Source organism: Bicyclus anynana, chromosome 24 (assembly GCF_947172395.1).
Source record: "Bicyclus anynana chromosome 24, ilBicAnyn1.1, whole genome shotgun sequence".
In the NCBI taxonomy this organism is placed as follows: domain Eukaryota; kingdom Metazoa; phylum Arthropoda; class Insecta; order Lepidoptera; family Nymphalidae; genus Bicyclus; species Bicyclus anynana.
Window position 1 is genome coordinate 1,800,198 of NC_069106.1, and position 22,343 is coordinate 1,822,540.

General features: G+C 34.2%; 1 protein-coding gene across 3 annotated transcripts; it reads left to right on the plus strand.

The window, feature by feature from the left end:
- The first annotated feature begins 338 nt into the window (after positions 1 to 338).
- On the plus strand, positions 339 to 21,741 carry LOC112044009 (nicotinamide/nicotinic acid mononucleotide adenylyltransferase 1). 3 transcript variants are annotated; one of them, XM_024079724.2, is made up of 8 exons: positions 346 to 855; positions 1,966 to 2,077; positions 2,772 to 2,883; positions 7,520 to 7,729; positions 8,588 to 8,689; positions 9,804 to 9,964; positions 10,427 to 10,751; positions 18,304 to 21,741. In XM_024079724.2, the coding sequence occupies exons 1-8, from the start codon at positions 780 to 782 to the stop codon at positions 18,322 to 18,324; spliced, it is 1,119 nt and encodes a 372-aa protein (XP_023935492.1). In that variant the 5' UTR covers positions 346 to 779; the 3' UTR covers positions 18,325 to 21,741. The 3 variants fall into 3 exon arrangements, with proteins under 3 accessions (XP_023935491.1, XP_023935492.1, XP_023935494.1); XM_024079723.2 differs by lacking the exon at positions 18,304 to 21,741 and having other exon boundaries at positions 339 to 855; positions 10,427 to 13,209; XM_024079726.2 differs by lacking the exon at positions 10,427 to 10,751 and having other exon boundaries at positions 353 to 855.
- Positions 21,742 to 22,343: the final 602 nt, after the last annotated feature.

Below are 22,343 nucleotides of genomic sequence, written 5' to 3' on the forward strand. Positions count from 1 at the left end.
TGAAGCAGCGCCATCTACATTCTAGATTTAAGATTCCAGGATAGTAAATTCAATTACTTATGGTGTGTATGTATTATAATGTTTTTAGAGATTTAAACCGTGTAAGTATGGAAAAAGAAACAAAAAAAAAGAATTATTTATCCTTCCTATCCGTTCGTGAAGAGATGGTGGTTGTAACACAAAATCTTTTATAGATTTTAGCACAACTGCTGTTTCAACCTATTCTGTATAAAATGTTTTTTGCTCAATAAATCATTTATTCATTTACTTTTAATTTTGACGCGCAATAGGAAGAATGTGTTTGTGTTTCTAAAGCAAAGAGATTATTACAGATAGACAGTAACTGTACATTAATTTCAACGATGTTTCATATAGACATTTGGCCTAGTGGTGTATTACAAAGGTACGATCTAATAATCCTGAGTTCGAGCCCGGACAATGGAAAACTTTTTGTCTTTTTTTTTTGTTTTTCTCAATTGGTTTCTTCAACTATTACAAAATCAAAAATCTCACATTTACAAAAAATATGCATTATTATTTTTATAACATAATGGATACTATACTAAAAATACCGTAGCTAGTCACTAGATGGCGCTATCACAAGCGTTCCGAAAAAAGTTAGAGTAGCCTATCTATTTCCAATAATACATTGTAATCTTTGGACGGGTCTTGAAGTTGAAAAAAGGCAATTTTCGAATAAATATGCTGTTACGTATAAATATCAATTATCAATAATAATTTATGTTTTCAAAAAGTGAATTTTTAAATACGAGATAAAAATGTCTCAAGGAAAGATAGTATTAATGGCCTGCGGGAGCTTTAGTCCGCCGACGTTCATGCATTTGCGTATGTTTGGTATGTATTTTTTTCTATTATAAAGTATTATTCTAATTATATGATTACAGATCAGTTACACCTGAGGTCAAATAAAATTTAAAATGTTATTTTCGCCTTTTAATTTAATAATATTACACACCCTTATTTTGACCAGAGGAAAAATCAAAAACATTATAAAGATAATATTTATCGATTATTTACTAATGTAGACCTGGTGTTTAGATAAACCACCTGTTTAGCCTGTCTGCAAGTCCTATAAGCAAGCTATCAAATAATATTAATTAATAACATTCTTAAAGTTTTGTATATAACATTGTTAAAAATTAAAAAAGGACCAATTATACTTTACAATTTTCCTTGCTTTTCTGTACTCATATTGTAAAGCTGAATTGTGTGTTTGTCCACACACACTACACAGATTGTAATAAGTATTGGTTTTTTTTTTAAATATTTCTAGGTACAAGTTAAGATATGGAATAGTGCCTTACATTATGTACATAATTTTTTAATTTATATGCAGACGCCACGCGGTTTCACCTGCTTAGTTCCTCTTCCTGTAGGAATCCAGGAATAAAATATAGCCTATAGCACCCTGGGATAGTGTAGCTTTGCAATTGTGAAGGAATTTTTAAAATCAATTCAGTATTTATGAAGACTTCAACACAATCAAACAAATCAAGTCTTTCCTCTTTATAATATTAGTATAGATTATTACCTACATGGTTAAATACAAAGAATTATGTGAAGACTGACTTAGTAGGCTATTAAAACAGGGTGATAATGATGATTTTTTTTAATTAAACTGTTTTTTAAACTGCTTTGCAAACTGTTAGTATTTATTTATTGAAGCATTCATGCGTGTGAGCAATGATTATTTTATAGTATAGATAAGTTACGGTTATGTCCTACAAAATCACAGCAAAAATATTGGTCATATTATAAAAAGACATTTTTTTTTCTTGTACGGCCAATCTGCGATCAGTCCTAAGACTATTAACAAATATGTTGCGAGTGTCTTTGTCTTGTGGAGGTCGATCCTCTGTTTTTCAAATGTCCTGTTCGAGTATGTGTTTTCGTTTAAGATTAGACACCTCGGACATATCGAAAAAATTTGTTTGCTTGTTTCAGAAATAGCAAGAGATTATATACATTCACTGGGTATAGGCACTATTGTAGGAGGTATTGTGTCGCCAGTGCATGATGCCTATGGCAAGAAGGAGTTAGTGGCTGCACAGCATAGGTGAGATCATTTTCTTGATATATCAGAACAATATATTGTTCCAACAATCTTTAACGATTTTCCGGATGCGGTAAAGAATCTTCTAAAAGATACCAATATACTCACGAACGTACATAAGCGGAAACTAAAGAATTATTTTTTGGGACAGCCTGTGTAGCGTCGCAGCACTGGTTCACTCACACTTTTATTTAACTACCCTATAAGTTAATCTGTTTATTTATCCTCTTCTGTTTGTTCCTAAATATTGTATTATGCAATAATAACCAGTGCACAGTAAAACTAACTGTGGTTTGTGTTGCACTATGGTTAGGCTTAATTTCAATGTGTTGTTTGTTGAATAATAAATAAATAAATAATTAATAAATAGGTTTTGTACCAGTATGTATGACAGTGGCGTAACCAGGGCTAACAAAATGCAATAGTTTGAAGGGGCCCTTAATATGCAAGGCTATGTGAGCCTACTTAAGTCCTTTATTGTGAATTTTACAAGTTAAGTTTATTATGAAGTTTCACAAATTATATCTAGGTATACTTATGCCATACTTAATGTGTAATTCTTACCAATAAACAAAATAATTAATTTGTTCTTAAATTAATGAAAAAAAAAAATTATTTATAAGCTTATAATAATTAGTTAGACAAAAATGTGTGTTTAAAAAACAACCAAAGAAAACTAACCCATAATGAATTTTAGGATAGCAATGCTCAAGTTGGCTTTAAGATCTTCAGGATGGATTAAAGTATCGGAGTGGGAGACTCAACAGTCAGGCTGGACCCGCACAAAAGTCTCGATGCAGTACCATCAGGTAAGATTATATAATATGCACATGTTATGCTTCAAGACCAAAAAATGGAGCAAGCAAGTAACACTCTGGTACCCAGGAGATGGTACCAGACAATGTGGACGTCCAATCAGGTGGGAATCCACATAACCCTGGGGCTTTGCTGGACCAGAGTTGTGGCTGATAGGGTGCAGTGGAAGCAGTTGGAGGAGGCCTATGTCAGGCAACATTATGAACAGTACGACATGCTGTAAATGTTTCAAACACATAACTTATGTATACTAAAGACTGTTTGAAATAAAAGGTTTCAATAATATACTTATTAACATTAGATTTAAGAATATTTTTCTATCTAATATGAAAAACATTAAAAACTCGACAACTTTTATATAATCTGTCTTTTTATTAATAAGCGCACTGTTAATCAATCATCATCTTCATCATTTATCATCATTATCAACCCATATCACGGCTCACTGGTGAGCTTGAGTCTCCTATCAGAATGAGAGGGGTTAGGCCAATAGTCCACCACACTGGATCAATGTGCATTAGTCAATACTAATATTATGAAAAGCAAAATCTAAGAGTTGTGAGATTGTAAGATAAAAAATTTTTATTGGTGAGAGAATTTTATTTTATCCATCCAGTGGTTTCATACAAAAAACAGACAGTCAAGAAAACACTTTCATATTTTGACTCTTTTAAGCGGATTTTTACACATTACATTTATGTGGATACATTTAACCACATGTACTCTGCTCTTGCGAAATATAATTTTTTTTTTTCAATTGAAAATTCGAGACGTGATTTCCATTATTAAAATACTAAAATAGCATAAAGTAAATGCATTCGCAACTGGCGCGGTCGATCGATATCGCACCAAGGACGTACTTGAAGGCTATATTCGCTTTGTGACCTAGCTGACTTGTTTGTGACATTGAAATATCTTTGTAGCGTGCAATATGACCTAAGCTTGAATAATAATAGGCAAACTAGACTGAAAATATTCATCTGCAATACGACACTATAATTAGCGTAGCTAGATAATCAAGGGCCCTGATGCAAATGAAAATGTGCATCTGCAATACGACACTATCAGTAGCGTAGCTCGGTAATCAAAGGCCCTGATGCAAATGAAAATGTGCATCTGCAATACGACACTATCAGTAGCGTAGCTCGGTAATCAAGGGCCCTGATGCAAATGAAAATGTGAATCTGCAATATCAGTAGCGTAGCTAGGTGATCAAGGGACCTGGTGCAAATGAAAATGTGCATCTGCAATATGACCTAAGCTTGAATAATAATAGGCAAACTAGACTGAAAATATTCATCTGCAATACGACACTATAATTAGCGTAGCTAGATAATCAAGGGCCCTGATGCAAATGAAAATGTGCATCTGCAATACGACACTATCAGTAGCGTAGCTCGGTAATCAAGGGCCCTGATGCAAATGAAAATGTGCATCTGCAATACGACACTATCAGTAGCGTAGCTCGGTAATCAAGGGCCCTGATGCAAATGAAAATGTGAATCTGCAATATCAGTAGCGTAGCTAGGTGATCAAGGGACCTGGTGCAAATGAAAATGTGCATCTGCAATATGACACTATCAGTAGCGTAGCTAGGTAATCAAGGGCCCAGGTGCAAATGAAAATATGCATCTGCAATACGACACTATCAGTAGCGTAGCTAGGTGATCAAGGACCCTGGTGCAAATGAAAATGCGCATCTGCAACACGACACTATCAGTAGCGTAGCTAGGTAATCAAGGGCCCTGGTGCAAATGAAAATGCGCATCTGCAGTACGACACTAGCAGTAGCGTAGCTAGGTAATCAAGGGCCCTGGTGCAAATGAAAATGTGCATCTGCAATACCATGCTATCAGTAGCGTAGCTAGGTAATCAAGGGCCCTGGTGCGAATGAAAATGTGCATCTGCAATACGACACTATAATTAGCGTAGCTAGGTAATCAAGGGCCCTGATGCAAATGCAAATGTGCATCTGCACTATCAGTAGCGTAGCTAGGTGATCAAGGGACCTGGTGCAAATGAAAATGTGCATCTGCAATATGACACTATCAGTAGCGTAGCTAGGTAATCAAGGGCCCAGGTGCAAATGAAAATGTGCATCTGCAATACGACACTATCAGTAGCGTAGCTAGGTGATCAAGGGCCCTGGTGCAAATGAAAATGGGCATCTGCAATATGACACTAGCAGTAGCGTAGCTAGGTAATCAAGGACCCTGGTGCAAATGAAAATGCGCATCTGCAACACGACACTATCAGTAGCGTAGCTAGGTAATCAAGGGCCCTGGTGCAAATGAAAATGCGCATCTGCAGTACGACACTAGCAGTAGCGTAGCTAGGTAATCAAGGGCCCTGGTGCAAATGAAAATGTGCATCTGCAATACGACGCTATCAGTAGCGTAGCTAGGTAATCAAGGGCCCTGGTGCAAATGAAAATGTGCATCTGCAATACAATACTATCAGTAGCGTAGCGTAGCTAGGTAATCAAGGGCCCTGGTGCAAATAAAAATGTGCATCTGCAATACAATACTATCAGTAGCGTAGCGTAGCTAGGTAATCAAGGGCCCTGGTGCAAATAAAAATGTGCATCTGGAATACCACGCTATCAGTAGCGTAGCTAGGTGATCAAGGGCCGTAGTGCAAATGAAAATGTGCATCTGCAATACGACACTATCAGTAGCGTAGCTAGGTAATCAAGGGCCCTGGTGCGAATGAAAATGTGCATCTGGAATACGACACTATTAGTAGCGTAGCTAAGTAATCAAGGGCCCTGGTGCAAATGAAAATGTGCATTTGCAATACTACACTATTAGTAGCGTAGTTAGTTAATCAAGGGCCCTGGTGCAAATGAAAATATGCATTTGCAATACGACTATCAGTAGCGTCGCTAGATAATCAAGGGCCCTGATGCAAATGAAAATGTGCATCTGCAATATGACACTATCAGTAGCTTAGCTAGGTAATCAAATGCCCTGATGCAAATGAAAATGTGCATTTGCAATACTACACTATTAGTAGCGTAGTTAGTTAATCAAGGGCCCTGGTGCAAATGAAAATGTGCATTTGCAATACGAAACTATCAGTAGCGTAGCTAGGTAATCAAGGGCCCTGGTGCAAATGAAAATGTGCATCTGCAATATGACACTATCAGTAGCTTAGCTAGGTAATCAAATGCCCTGATGCAAATGAAAATGTGCATTTGCAATACGACACTATTAGTAGCGTAGCTAGGTAATCAAGGGTTCTAGTGCAAATAAAGAAATGGGCCCCACTACCATGTAAACTGGTTAAGTTTTATCAAGTTAAAATATCCATCAGCTCTTTTTCGTTATCGAAAATTTCCAAGTTCAGTTCGATCGTGTTTTTCTGGTAAGGATTCGAGGGCCCCTAAGCTTAAGAGCCCAGGTGCATGGCACTTCCTAGCGACTGGGTAGCTACGCCTTTGGACACTTTTTAGTCGGGAAAGACTGTGTTAGTGGGTACGACAATAGACCAACGGGGCGGGGATCGAACCACCACCACTCGGTGATGAGTCCAACCGCTCTTACCGTTCAGCTATTGAGGCTGTAAATTATTGTAATCAATGTCAAACTATATTAACATTTTTAGAATTTAAACTATCGTGAGTGTTATTCATATTAATTGATTATGAAACACGGCTAAAACTCACGTGATAGTAGGTCAGAGTATGCCCGACTAGTTTCGAACCCATACGAGGCCCTTAGTCATGAGCTGGTTCTTGCATCGCGGCACGATCCAAACATTATAAATTTATTATAATATAATGTGAATTAATATTAACATTATAACAATTAGATTTAATGTTAATATTAATTAACATTATATCTAATTTGTTATTAAGCTTATTTATCAAATTTATTTTTATTAATTTTAAGAACAAGTTAATTAAAATTGTCATAAAGTGTGATGTGCCTAGCTACTTTTACCCTCATTTTTAATTTGTTTGTTGATAAGCACTGCATATCGAGCTTGGGCGTCAGTCCGTTTGGATGTTAACTGTACAACATACATATAATCCAAGTAATGTAACAATAATTTCCATAGATCTAAAGATTGGTATGAATGTTCAGAATACTATTATAAATGAATTGTGAAAAGTCCCCATCAATCCTCCTTATCACATAATTCCCTATAAGACTTCATTTATACATATACAATCATAATCTGACGTTTCATAAATGCTTCTAAATTAAGCTTCTTGAAATTAAAATGAATTTTGTCTTTGATAATAATGAATGTTTTAGCGGACTCTGAAGTGATTACAAAAATAAGAAAACTAATGTCGAACAAAGGTTATATATTCACAACATTTGTCAGGACATCTTAATTAACAAATCAAACTGTAACCAAAATAAGACCCTAGAATGGCAGACAATGACCTTGAGTGAAGTCACGCACTTGAGAACGATGTGTGTAGGGTTAAAGGATCCTTTGACTGTTAACAAACACTCCCCTTTTCCACTCAAGTCACTCTCCCCGTCCAAGTAACCCATAAAGAATTACACAACAAGAGATGTGGACGGCTCGAACGCCACGAGCACACTGAAGCCATCCGTACCGCAAGTCGTTGCAACGCGGCGATAACAAATGATTTATTTGTATCTGTTATAGGATACAATAAACAAGTGTCTATCAGAGCTGAACTCGGACGCCCCGGCATGGCTTCCCGACGATGTGCTCAACGTCAACAGCATCGACGAGCCCGACGATTTGGCAGCAAAGCTGAACGGCAACGTTGAGGACGGCGTCACTGTCAAACTGCTGTGCGGTGCCGACTTGCTGGAGTCCTTCGCTACACCGGGATTGTGGGCCGAGGAAGATGTATGTTTACCGAGTTCTCAAATAATCATCATTATCAACCCATATTTGGCTCACTGCTGAGCACGGGTCTCCTCTCAGAAAGTGAGGGGTAACTCCTTGATTACCGCGCGACGCTTCGGCGCCGCTGCTTACGTCACGGTAACTTGCACGTGAGCGCTGCGTGGCACCTAAGCGCCTACTCCCCCAATCGACTTAAAACTTTATTTTAAATGTAATAGAGACTACTTTAGAATGAACAAGTTTATTGAGTTACAACCTTTGTTAAATTTCCAAAGGATTTGAATAAAGAACACGGTCAATCTTGTTCATTATTTTAGTGCAATTACGTCATCCGTAATAGTGATTTGTCGCAGTGACTGAGAAATACCCGCTGTCTGTATTTGTGTAACGTCTTTTTTATAAACGCGTTAGATCGTTGATCTTGTACTTTGACAGAGGGTAACGTCTAGCAAGTCAGGTCCATATCTAATTGGTCCAAGGTGAGAGGCATGGTAAGATCCGTGATAGACCAGTGACCTCTGCCTTAGATTCGGAGGGCGTTGGTTCGAATCCGGTCCGGGGCATGCACCTCCAACTTTTCAGTTATGTGCATTTTAAGAAATTAAATATCACGTGTCTCAAACGGTCAAGGAAAACATCGTGAGGAAACCTGCATACCAGAGAACTTTCTTGATTTTCTGCGTGTGTGAAGTCTGCCAATCCGCATTGGGCCAGCGTTCTGCCTAACCCCTCGCATTCTGAGAGGAGACTCGAGCTCAACAGTGAACCGAATAACGGTTGCTAATGATGAGAGGCGTGGATACTTTTGTACGGAACCCGCGGCAGGCGAGTCCGTCTCTGATTTTTTTTTAATTTTAGATAGAAGCAATAGTGGGCCGCCATGGCTTAGTGGTGGTATCGCGCGCAGGCAGCGATCCCGGCAAATTCATATACGAGTCCGACGCGCTCTACAAGCACAGGGTCAGTGAGACTGTTCTCTATTTACGTAACGGAGGTCCTGGGTTCGATCCCCGGTTGGGCCGATTGAGGTTTTCTTAATTGGTTTGATAAATATCCGATTTTCCAGTATGATTTTATTAATCTAATAAAACTATCAATAATGATTGGTTGCTCTATAATGACAGATCTTTGTGATGACAGTAAATGTGGTGTTGCCACACAGCGAGTTTATTAGTTCCATTTTTATTAACTTCGTCCGCGTGGAATTCAGTTTTTCACAAACCCCGCGGGAACCATGGATTTTTCCGGGATGAAAAGTAGCCTATGTGTTAATCCAGAGTAAAATCTATTTCCATTGCAAATTTCAGCCGCCGCGGCGAAATAAACAAAGTTTCATCTACCTGCATGCCAAATTTCAGCCCAATTGATTGATTGATTGATGCGTTTATAGATCACTGTCAGTCCTTTGAGTTTTATACGATCACGATCGAGCGAGCAAGCGAGAGCACGAAACAAGCGATAAAAAGGCACGATTGGCCTGATATGACGTCCGGATAACAGCGATAGCGATTGTAATATTATTTTGTATACACTGGCAGCGTGACGGTGTCCGCGCTGCCTAACAAACAACTGAGCTTATTAACGACAAATACCCTCTTATTTATACGATCACTGTTGCAACAACTTTTTACAAATACCTCCTCTAAACAATAACATAACAATGAATGTTAATACTACCCCTTATTGAGGTATAATTTCCTCAAAAACGGATGGTATTAAATTATTACACTAAAGGTAGAATTCGGTTCTTGGCGACCGCGACCGGGTCGTACGACCCACTGCTCAGTATTTAGCAATTTCTATGGAGCACTAAACAAATGCGGTCGCGCGACACTGTCTCGGGATTTGTTCATATAAATTCATACTAAGCAGTGGTTCGTACGACCTAGTCGCAGTCGCAGGTCACGGTCGCCAAAAACCGAATTCTACTTTAAGTATGCAATTTTTCATCTGTGTTTTCTTATGAAGTTATCACATAAAATTATCGTCCGTAATCCGGTAACACGAAATAATACTAATCGACTTAGCTGTTTTTTTTTTGTTTTGTTTTTTATTTATTTTTTTTAAATTCCAGAAAAACGTGCTCCTAATGACCAACTACATAACGAACGAAGTGAGCTCCACCGTCATCCGACGGCTGCTCCGGCGCGGCGAGAGCGCCAAGTACCTGACCGACGACGGCGTGTTGGCCTACATCCGACAGTACCGACTGTACGGCGCGCTGCCTTGCGTCACGTGAGTATTCTTATTTAACCCACTTAAAAAGTGGAGGTACACGAAACTATCATAAATAGTAATTAATATGATTTTTATATTTTAATATAAAACCTTAACCCGGCCCCTTCGTAAAATCTGTTCTTAGACGTTTACTAACTGTAAAATACCTACAAGTAATGAGTGACTTTTCGCTTATAAATTAAATAAAAGTGAGTCTCACATATTTGTATCTGCTCCCCTAAACTAAGATTTAAGAAAGCATTTTTGTTAAAACTTTCTCAAATTGTTTTTTTTTTGTAAATAACTAAAAGTTCATGAGCTACTAATTTCGGTGGATTGAAAATTTATTTATAATCAATCATATTTTCACTTTTATATATACAAAAAACGAGGATAATTTTGAATAATAGGTAATATGTATTTTTGTATCAAAATGTAACACGAAAAAACGTATTTATTTCCACGCTGCTCGGAAAACAGTGAGTATAACCTCCTCAACGAAATGATCGCGAAGTACGAGAAACGGACGCCAGAGGACGTCGTGATGACGTCACCAGAAGAGACCAGCTTCAAAAACATACTCATATCGATCAGAGACAAACCTTCCATTGTAGATGAGACAATAACCGTCAAAAGACCGCGAAAGTCCAACTTCCTCCTACCTACCCACACCGACTCAATCAGCCCAACGTTGGACCCAAAACCCAAAATCGCCTACTTGGACAAAGTACCCGCTTCGTACGTCCCGGGGAAAGCTGTCAAAATCGTCAGTGACGTCACACAGCACGCCGTCAAAGACGACAAGGTAAGCATATCCGACACAACCCACGGTTCTTTAGACAGCTACCTATCAAGGGACGATTACGATTTGTATAGGCGTAGGGTGAGCGAGGGCAACATGGAGCACATACCCAATGTTAAGAATAAAAAACGTTGCACTTCTTCAACTATAAGGAAGTTGAGGCCGGATGATATGAAAAAGAGTAAATCCGAAGTCAGTAAGTTGTGTGACAAAGTTAAGAGTATCAAATTGAAAGACAGCGGTAGAAGTTATAAGACGCGAAGTTGCAATGATATCGTCAAATTGATATTGACAAAACACGGCATACATGTAATTAGCGATACTGAGGCCATGGTCTAGTATAGCATTTTGTGTGCACACGAATTCTCATTTAATTTTTTTTATTAAATACAACTTTCTACAATTCGAATATTTTAATCCTATAAAATAAAACAATATTACATTATTAATTTTACTTTTTTATTAAATTATATGGTCTGATATACTTCGAGAGTTAATAAATACTTCGAAAGTCTGAAATACTTTACTAAGAGAGATTATTATGATTATTATTATGACATCTTATTGAATGAAATATTAGAGAGATATTAGATACGGAGTAATAATAGTCTGAAATGTGACTCGAAAGAACGTCAAATACATTGTTAATTTGAGTATTTAACCTTACCTTTAAGAACGTACTCGAAACAACTAAGTACGAAAAAATCTGCACAAAGATTGTCTACGAGTATATAAAAAACTAGCGGACGCCCGCGACTTCGTCCGCGTAAATTTCGATGTCAACTTTACTACTACCCCTACCCTACCCTACCCCTACCCCACCACTACCCCAACCCTACCTCTACCCTACCTCTACCCCTACCCTACCACTACCCTAAACCCGGCCCTAAACCTACCCTACCCCTACACTACCCCTACGCTTCCCTACCCGTACCCTACCCTACCCTGTAACTTCTCTATCTTACTCCTACCCTTAGCAAAATCGGTCCAGTCCTTCGAGAGTGGTGGTATGACCAAGAGAAATAGAGACTTCTATGCTAATAATATAAAGAGGTAAAGTTCGTGTGGTTGTAGGAGGTAATCTCTGGATCTACTGGACCGATTTGGAAAATTGTTTTACCAATAGAAAGCTACGTTATTTGCGAGTGTCATAGGCTATGTTTGATCCTCATATTCACACGGGGATGGGAACTACGTAAATGAAAACGCCGGGCGTCATATAGAGGAATTTCTGCGTCTTTTAGAAATTTTGTATTATCTTCGAAACTATTTAAGTAATTAACATACTGTAAAGGGCAAATCTTATCTCCATAATATCCTTGTGATTATTAAATAATTTATTTTAATAAGGATTAAAGTTTAGTTGTATAAATAATGATGTAAACCTAAGTATATAAAATTAATAATTTTTAAAACACAAAAGGTACTATATCTGCTAATATAAAGAAGATAGATATATGGTGTCGCGGACTTTTTTGTAGAACTTTTAAAGATACATAAAGTCTCCATACATTAATTTCAATTTTACACAATAGTTAAGGCAGCGCATGCGAATAAGTCTGTTTAAGAGGATTTTCAGTCCGACCTGTATGACAAAAACTGTGATAACTCGGCTAATATATATGATGCCAATATAAAATATAGCCTATAGCACTCCCCGATAATGTAGCCTTCTACTGGTGAAAGAATTTTTAAAATCGGACCAGTAGTTCCGAAGATTACCCCATTTAAAAAATGTGACAAACTTACAAACTTACAAACTTTACCTCTTTATAATATTAGTATAGATTGCGGCATGAGAGAAGTAATTTAGGGCGTGTGATCTTGTAATACAAGATGTCTAGTTGTAAGTAATTGTATTTTAGTTACCAAGTATTTCTATAATGACTGTCTTCCATGTTGTTATTTCTACGTCAGTGGCTCGGCATGGGATGAAATGTTTATTCCCGGAAAAAAATATTCTCAAATATATAGTTATTGATGTGTTTATATGAAATCGCAGTGATCCGTACCATCGCATTAACTTATTACGGTATAAAGATCAGTATTGCGGTTGGTTCGTGGTACAGTACCAATTCCATGCCATGTCATACCACTCTTCATTCACTTGTTTATTACAACTTTTGTGTAGTAGTAACTTCTTTTCAGCCAAATTAGTTAGGGTGGCAACACACTTTTAATAAATGTTGCAAAGCGATCATGTATTACATGTTAAAGTTTGTTATGATTTGAATAACTCTAAAGTCGATACCAAATTGCATGGATTATATGGTTATAAATGTGTTTCCACCTTTAAAGTTAGTAATATCTTGACTATAGTCTTGTAAATTGTAGATTTTTCTATACATTTTACGAAGTAGGTATCTTACTTCCTATTTTAACGTATATAAACTAACATAACACTGTTGTTTCAGTATGTTATATTTTACTATGTTATGTAAATTGTATGTAACGTGTTATATTAGATGAAATTTTACTATATTCTATTACTCCTAGATATAAAACTATATAAAAAAGTAATTATGTAATTCGAAAAATACAATTTTGTTTACTGTGCTGATTTTATGCTCTATATATATTTTTTTTAATTGACAAGAACTGTCAGCGTAATATCATATTTAAATGTTATTAAATTTTTATGATAACTTACAATTCATACGTCAATTCATTCATATATATCTTATTTATATATTATGTATTCCTATTTGAACTACAACGATAACTTTTTATTCAGAACAAAAATCAATGATTAAATAATAATACATTTGTAGTAATTCACAATATAACAGTTTTCGGAAAAGTTTACCCAAAAATGTTGTTTCATTACTAAGATATATATCTTACTTAAAGTACAATTTTGTTTTCATAAACACAATATTTAAATAGGATAATGATAAATGATCGAATTAAGAGACATGTTAGCCTTTAATCTATCTATTATTTATTTATTTTGTAAGAAGTTACATGATATTTAGATATTTCATGAGCATTATGAGCTAATTGAGAAGAATAAAATTTAAGTAAAAGCGTTTCCTGACTAACGAAGGTGAATATGCTATTCCAAAGAATTTATTTAGTGTTAAGACTGTAATTTGTCTGTAAGTTTTTGACCCTTTTATTTTTATAGTACATGTGCCAATTTGCCCCTTTCCACTCTTTATAGAATTAATATTAAAGTAAAAACTTGTATACGCAAAGTGTTAGTTTGATACATGTTTTAATTTGTATTATTATTGAAAATTACAATATGCAATCAGATAGTAATGAAATGTAAATTTCATTAACATGTTCAGAACACAAAATGATTATTTAATGAATATTTTACATTAAAAAATAATTATTTATAAATAAACTGAGAAATAATCATAAAGGTGCATGTATTTAGTTTGCATTTAGTGACCGTTTCTGTGATATGTATAAGTATTCAAAGTTATGTGCCAAATATTGAAAAGTTATTAAAATAAGCCTATTTTTGGGGACAGTATGGATAAAATCATGAGAAATACTGTGAAAAAATGTAAATGTTACATTTTATTTAATATCATCATATTATTTTGATTAAGGCGATGCAGAAAAAAAAGAGCTTTGTATTTTATAGTAACCCTTATTATTTGATACCCATATAGTAGAGAATCCTAATATAAGACGACCTTCACCGACCTGTTTATTGAATTAAAAGTTTTTATATCAAATGAAATATTTTGCCATTGCTTTGAAAAAATCAGTCCAAAATTGGATTAATTAACAATATTTTTTCACAGGTTTGTTTAAAAGACAAATAATAGAATACGCAAACGTTGGATAGTTTTTTTTTTTGCAACTCTTGGGTAGGTAAATCGATACTAGTAACTATCTCTGGTCTAGTTGAATTTAAGTAAATATTATTCAATTACGAACACGGTGATGTAGTATTGTCTGCGAAAAATCATATCAGCATAATCAGTGGCGTGCAGTTCATAGATGCAAAAATGATCTGCCTACCCTGACTACTCATTACGAACCCTGCATTGAAGATTTTGTTCCTATAGTGCATACACTAGTTTAGACTGACTGCAATTTTTTAGGCAAATCATTAGAAATATGGATATTTATTGACATATAAATATATTTAAAAGGAGATGGTCCATTTCAGGTCCATTCTTGTACCCCGTATCATTAAAATTTAAAAAATAGAAGGATTTTATTAAAATCTAAATAAGTGAATAAATCTAACTAAATAAAAAGAAATAAATTAAAACCCAAGTTTTCGAGATAAATCAAGATGGCGCCCATAAAGCAACTATGACATGACAATTGACAGCAAACGTCAAATCGATTATTACATTGAAAACGTCATCAATCCGCCATTATTACCCATTTGTGTTGCAATTCTGGAGAGAGAATTAATATTATTTCGAAAGAATTAAAGTAAATTCGTAGATTTGTATAATCAAAAATAGTTTTAAAAAATATTTTCTTTTATTTCCGCCAGGGTACAATGACTGATCCTGGGCTCCATACAATTTTGGACCATCTCCTTTATTACTTTTTATCCAGTAATCAACACTGTGAAGTTCGTCACATATACGGTATCTTAGACAAATTATAGTAACTAAAGAGTATTTTTACTGCTTTCCTGAGTCTTCCGCCATTACTGAGTGTAGTGTGAATTTTTACTTTCACTTTTTATTTTGCTCAGTAACAGTGCATAACATTCTAGAAATCCATACTGTCCCAGTTAGATCACATCTGGATATAGAAAAATACCTAATTGTATTGTGTTGTTATTACAGATATGTTGTTTAAAATGCATTTTGTGTACATTCAAATCTTTACACTTGTTTCGATACATTTAATATATAAGTAGTAATCATTCTATTGAGGTAATTATTTTGAATTTAACAGTTACTAGGTAAATTAGTTTTAGTTTAGACTCTTCTACACCATCGGCCATGATAGACGAATACAGAGTGAACGCTTTATTCCTCAACTGTTTACTTAATTCGTTTTTTTCAATTACTAGGGACCCGCCCCGGCTTCGCTCAGGTTCTATGTAGATAACAATTTTATGATTACTATAAACTACAGGACATCTTTATGGAGCACCCCGCGCCTGTTGACCTATCTACTAATACTACTTGATGTCTAATAACGATTGGGCGGGTGTGATAAGACCTCCGACAGTGGCTTTGGCTGAGCAATATTACTCAAGCACGAACAACGCGCGGCCTCCGGTCGCGCACCTTATTTTACACCGGCCTTCGGCCGGGGGTTTGTATTATGACCTCCACCGTGGCTTCGGCTGGGCATTTTAAACGCATTTTTAAAATTCGTTGAAATAATGAACTAGAAAAAAGAAAATTTTAGTAGTTTTGCAATGTCTTCTTCTTCTTTCCTGAGCCTTTTCCGCACCTAGCCACAAAGATTGGCCGTTGTACGTAAATGTAATTTAGCAATGTCATAAAACTATGAAAAATATAAAAAAGCATCTATATTAATTCTCAATATCTATTAGTAAGCTATTATTACCTCTAAATGCCCAAAGTCACTAATATTCGTCCATCATTGCCTAGAGGAGTCATTATGTAATTGGAATGATATTTGCACAATTTTAGTGATAGTTAGTTCTTCTGACTGTTCCCAACTGTTTTCTGTCTATTTTATTGTTCCATTAACGTAGTAAAGCTTCTATGGAAATAAAAGTTGTAGTAAAAAATATTGGCCTTTTAATTTAAATATTTTTCTTTAGGACCCCTTTATTGTTTTGTTTTTCCATCGAGGCTTTACTTTGTCGGCGTTGTTAGTAAATTTATTTTTTTAATTTTGTTTTCGTATTTTTTTTACTAGACTACGGCGAGACACAAGGGTTGTATAGTACATACCTACGAGTGTATGGTTGGGGGTTTTTAAATTTATAGGTATCTACTAATATTATAAAAAAAAATGTAATAAAAAAAATACAACCGACTTCAAAACCTAAAAACGTACCCACTAAACTAAAAAGTGAAAAATTACATCATATTATGTTCTACCTGCTGATCAGTATGAAGGCGGTGCTTAGCCGGTGTTGTCTTAATTTAACTATACCGTGGACTATACCGTTTCAAACAAAAAAAGAATTTTTGAAATCGGTCCAGGCGTCTTTGAGTAATCGGTGTACATACAAAAAAAAAACCGACCGAATTGAGAACCCCCTCCTTTTTGAAGTCGGTTAAAAAGGTATGTCAGTAAGGTTATAGGGGGTACCTAATATCTGGATCTAGTGAACCGATTTTGAAAATTCTTTTACCACTGGAAAGCCACATTATTTGTGAGATCCACTTTATATTATTTCCGTTTACCCACGGAACCGTTATCATAAAGTAGGTACTTTACAATTTGATAGACAAATGAAATTAAACCCTAGCAAATACACCGCATACCAAGAATAAAAAATACAAGTTTCACTTTTGAAATGAATATAATGAGATTAAAAATAAATATTATTTTTAACGTCGACTTATGTATTGTATGTACTTGTTTTTATCCCTTACCCCACATATTTAGGAATGTTGTGAACCACTTGATGTTTTTTTTTAAATATTTTTTTCTTCAATTGTTTTATCTGACCCTTCTAAACCAACGATTTAAATCGAAGATTTACTCGTACTTAGTAAAAACGGTCTTTAACTAATACAGGTCAGAATTATTTTAGTTCAACGAATAAAGTTTTTTATTTTATGTTTTTTATAGGTAAGAAGGTAGGCTTTTCTGATTAACCCGCCGAGCAATATTGTTTCTTGCATCGATCGTAGATTGTTAGATGGGCACCGAAGCGTCGCGGAATTGTCATTGGTTTCGCAAATACGAAGTGACAACTTTTTCATTATTCGTGTTGCGGCTTGTATTTTTACACTACCACAATGAAATGACCACGAAGGCATACTAGGAATACTTAAAGAAGAAAAAAAAACAGTAAAATAGTTTTTTAAGGCATGCTGTGCCTTAAAAAACTATTTTACTGTTTTTTTTTGCATACTAAGTTGAGATGTGCGTGCACGTCTTTGAGTAATGACATAACATAGTGCATTCTTTAATATGAAAGGGTCCATCTAACGATTTATATGTAATGGTAAATTAGAGAGACGATAATAGTTACTTTATGGCTGAAAAAACTTTAGGAAATGACTATGAGCAGAAGTCGGTAATAGGTATCTTTAACCTGCATTTAGCACACAGTAGTACCATAGTAGGGGATTTCTTTTATTCTACTACTACAATCTCACCTGATGATGCAATCTAAGATGGAAGCTAACTTGTTAGGAGGAGCATGAAAATCCACACCCCTTTCGGTTTCTACACGACATCGGTCTTTGCCAGTAGGGTGGACAGTGGTACCTAACTAGCCACGGCTGAGCTAGATTTTTCATACCTTCTTCTTTCTTTCTTTCTAGTTTTTAGTGAAAAAAGTATTACCTACCTACTGATTGTTTTCAGTATGAAGGTCTATCTCCGATTTAATCGTTGGTTTTTAGTGTAATCCCCTCTTTTATTTAATTAGTTGTAATTGTTAAGTAGTGTTTCTGTTTGTTTGTAGGGAGGCGGCTGCGCGCTATAGCTGACGTGCTGCGCGCGGGGCTGTAAGCCAGGCAGCGCGCATGTCTAGACTTGATCCACTGAAAATCATTTAGAAATCAAATACATTATAGGAGATGGTCCATTTCAGGCCTGAGGGTTATTATGTATCTCTATCTATATATAATAATCAGTCACTACATGCTTTTCATCGTATTTTCGCTTTTGCAATCATCTAACTTTGTTTTTACAACCAAATTACATAATTATCCTCGTTCTACATAAGGTTACATTAGTATAATAATGGTAATAGCAAGTAGTATGTTATTTTAACAAAAAACTGGTATTTACGTAATTTCGTTGAAATATTAATTTTAGATGATCGTTAAATCAAATAATCACTGTATTTTAATGTAAAATGGCGTAGTCGAGGTCATTTCGTATTAATAACTATGTTAGATGACCACAAAAACGGAAACACGATGAAAAACAATGTAATGACTCATTATTTGAACAGTACACCGAGATACATAATAAGGTCGCAGGTACACACCATTATATTTTAAATAATGAAATATTACTACCTAAAAAATTAAAATTAAATTCGTTTATTTAAATAATCAGAAATAGTTTAACATTTTTGTTCTTTTATTTTAAATTTTTGTACTCTGACCAGTAGTGCTAACATGAAACCAAGTGAAGAGATGTCGACAAAATGTCGTCCAATGGCGGCGTAGTTTGTAGTATCGGAGAAGTCAATGTAAACTTTCAACTCCTCTATCACCAATTTAGGGGTTGAATTTTAAATATTCTAGAATCACGTTATATTTCTCATTTTTTATATGATTTATAAACAAATTTTTAAAACTGTAACTCTAAAAATGGAGGTCTTTCCATACAAACTTTTTTATCCCCTTGGTGGTAGAATTCATCGAAATCCTTATTTAGCGGATGCCTACGTCATATCATCTACCTGCATGCCAAATTTTAGCCCGATCCGTTAGTGGTTTGTGCTGTGCGTTGATAGATCAGTAGGTATGTCAGTCGGTCACCTTTGAGTTTTTAATAATTTTGACCATTTCCTTTGAAAATAATAAAAATAATTTTGAAATTTACAAAATTCAATTCTCCCTTATTAATATTTTTTAAATAATATAAAATGAGAAAGTGTTACTATATAAAACCTACAGGTACTACTAACTAGTGCTTGGTAGGTATGTGATAGTAGTAGTAAAAATATTTTTGATTGTGAATAGAATAAAATAATATAAATATTATATATGTTATTTTTATTTTTTAGGGAGAAACATAGTTAAGTAATTAAGAAGATATTCTATGTAACACCAAACTCTTGCCATCCAATGGTATTTATTTTAATAATACAAGTTTATTTTTGTGATTTTTAAGCATAATTTTGTTTTATTTCATTCATTAACTGAAAGCAATCGATCATTCATTAAATTTTAGTAAATTAAATTAGAAAAAAAAAATTGGATTTTTTTTTATAATCTGAAAGCATATTATAATGAAGATTATGTAATAATTTTAGTATAATGCTGGTAGATATCTATTATAACTTATTTCTCTATTTTTTCACCATGAGCATGATTATTTATCAAAACCAAATGTAGGATCATTTATTGTGTGATATGTTGCATAGAATGCATGAATATAGTTATTTGTCAATGTTACCAACTTTTTGTATGTTACACAATGTATTTTGTAGAATAATAAATAAATAGGTTATAAAAATAATAAATTATTAATAACGTACTAGGAAGGCTTTTATGAATGCATAAAATGCTGATGTATACCTTTCAAAATCTCCAAATAAATAATTATTAATCCAAACAAATAATTCATTAATTTATTAAAATTAAAAACATAATTTATTACATTCACTTAATGGTACATTTTAGTCGAAGTACTTTTACTTACTACTTTAACTAAAATTATTGACTATTACATTAGTAATTAACTTTATGTTAAGAAGGCTGCTTAGTCACGATTGTAGTGTGTTCGTATGAACAAACTTTTTTTTACGATAAATTGTAGACTAAAAAAGTAGGTAGACTGTTGAATATAAAAATTACAAAAAAAAACTATTTTTTTATTGGAGTAGTATATAGAGGTCACAATATAAATTAAACATTTTATTTATTGTCATTATATTTTTTATTGTTTAATGTTTAAACTAAATACAAATATATATTAATTATTTAGAATTATATAAATGTATATGACAAACAAAGTAACATGTATTTAATTTAAAATGTTTTACATTTTTACACAGGCACTTACATCTTAAAGTCCATGAATTTTTAATTTCATACAATCTGGACTAAAATTATTCCATTCCTCAGTAAACAAAGTTAATAAACGTATCCTCTATAGTCCCATAGAAAATACCATTCCATATTCACGATTACTGTATTCACGGCACATTCACAAAACGTATCCCCGCAAATAAGGAGGCTTTGGTCACAGTGCATTGTACTTACATGATGCAATCTTTATGGCGTTTCTTTAGCTGCGCTATACAGGCTTTTAGGTATCACCGGTAACATAACGGCGCGCCTCCCACACGAAGTCGCCTCACGCGTCTTGATTTTAGCGTACTTTATGTACGATCTGCGTGTATCCGCAGTATATTTAGTCATTATAAAGATAGCATCACACTATACATCTATTTTTAAATAGGATAATTCATTTGCACTCTCATAAATACAAATAAAATACAAATAAATACAATACATAATATTAGAATAACAATAAAAATAACTAAACTTAAATGAGCAATAGCATTTAAACTAAAGTTGCACAAAAAACTAAAACATGCTTTGGTTATATAGATATCTTATAGTCCAAGTTTTAGTCTTGTGTGCAAAGTAAATTAGTCTCGCTTTGTACATTATTGTAGGTACAAGAAATATGCATAAAATATATTTTGTATCTGGCTTTATGAAATCTATTTCCCATAAAATAGCCCTTATTCAACTCTAGACAGATCAATTGTAACAAAAATGTGTTTTTTCTACTTTTGGAAGCTTTGGTAAGCATTTGACAGTAGGCAACTCACAGACAGACCATTTTTATGTAAAACTGAAGGTATATTCTTTATTAGATCACGTGTTTGGATCTATAATAGGCTAGTTGACACTTTTTAAAATGGTCTGGAATGGATCATTATCGTTCTACTAGATTAAAAAAAATTCATTATATTTTTTTGAGACATGATCACATGAAAATTTTGATTTTTAAATATTTATTTGACAATAAATATTTAATTGTTTATTTAATTGCCTGTTGACTTACCACTACATAGCAAAACAGAACAACCAAAGTAGATAAATTTTATTGCATTAGTGTCAATAAATTATATGGGCCCAGTATTTTAATTATGTAACCAGCAAATACATAATGTACTTATATTAATAAATAATGAAATTATTTGTGTTTATTTCATAAATATTTTAATTCTTGTATAATTAAAGGAAACTTACATACAATGATTGTTTAAAAGTTTTTTTCACTATAGACCACTTTAAAGCAGTAAACCCAAGATACTATTTTATAAGAAATAATATTTGAAAGTTCCCCTCAATTTCTCAAATATCGGATTCATCAGATCCTGACATGATTACTATGGGACCAATTCTAAAGCATACCCTTTCAAACAAAAAAGGAATTTTTCAAATTGGTTCAGCCGTCTTCAAGTAATCAGTGAACATACATGAAAAAACAAGATTTCAACGAATTTATAACCTCTTCTTTTTTTTTGAAGTTGGCTATAAAGTCTTTGCCCTTCAATGATTCCCTTTAAATTCCCTTTATCCACAATGAATTTAACTCCTCAGAATATATTGAACACCCTGTATATTGCTTACATTACAAGCTAAGCTATGCTAATAGTTTCTTAGGCTTTATCTTTACTGTCTAAACATTATTTACTTAATCTGCCCATGTCATGTTTTAGTTTATTTGGCACATGTCTCAACTAATTACATAGACAATGAAATAAGCAAGATCAATAATGATAGTTTATACTGGTTAGGCAAGGAA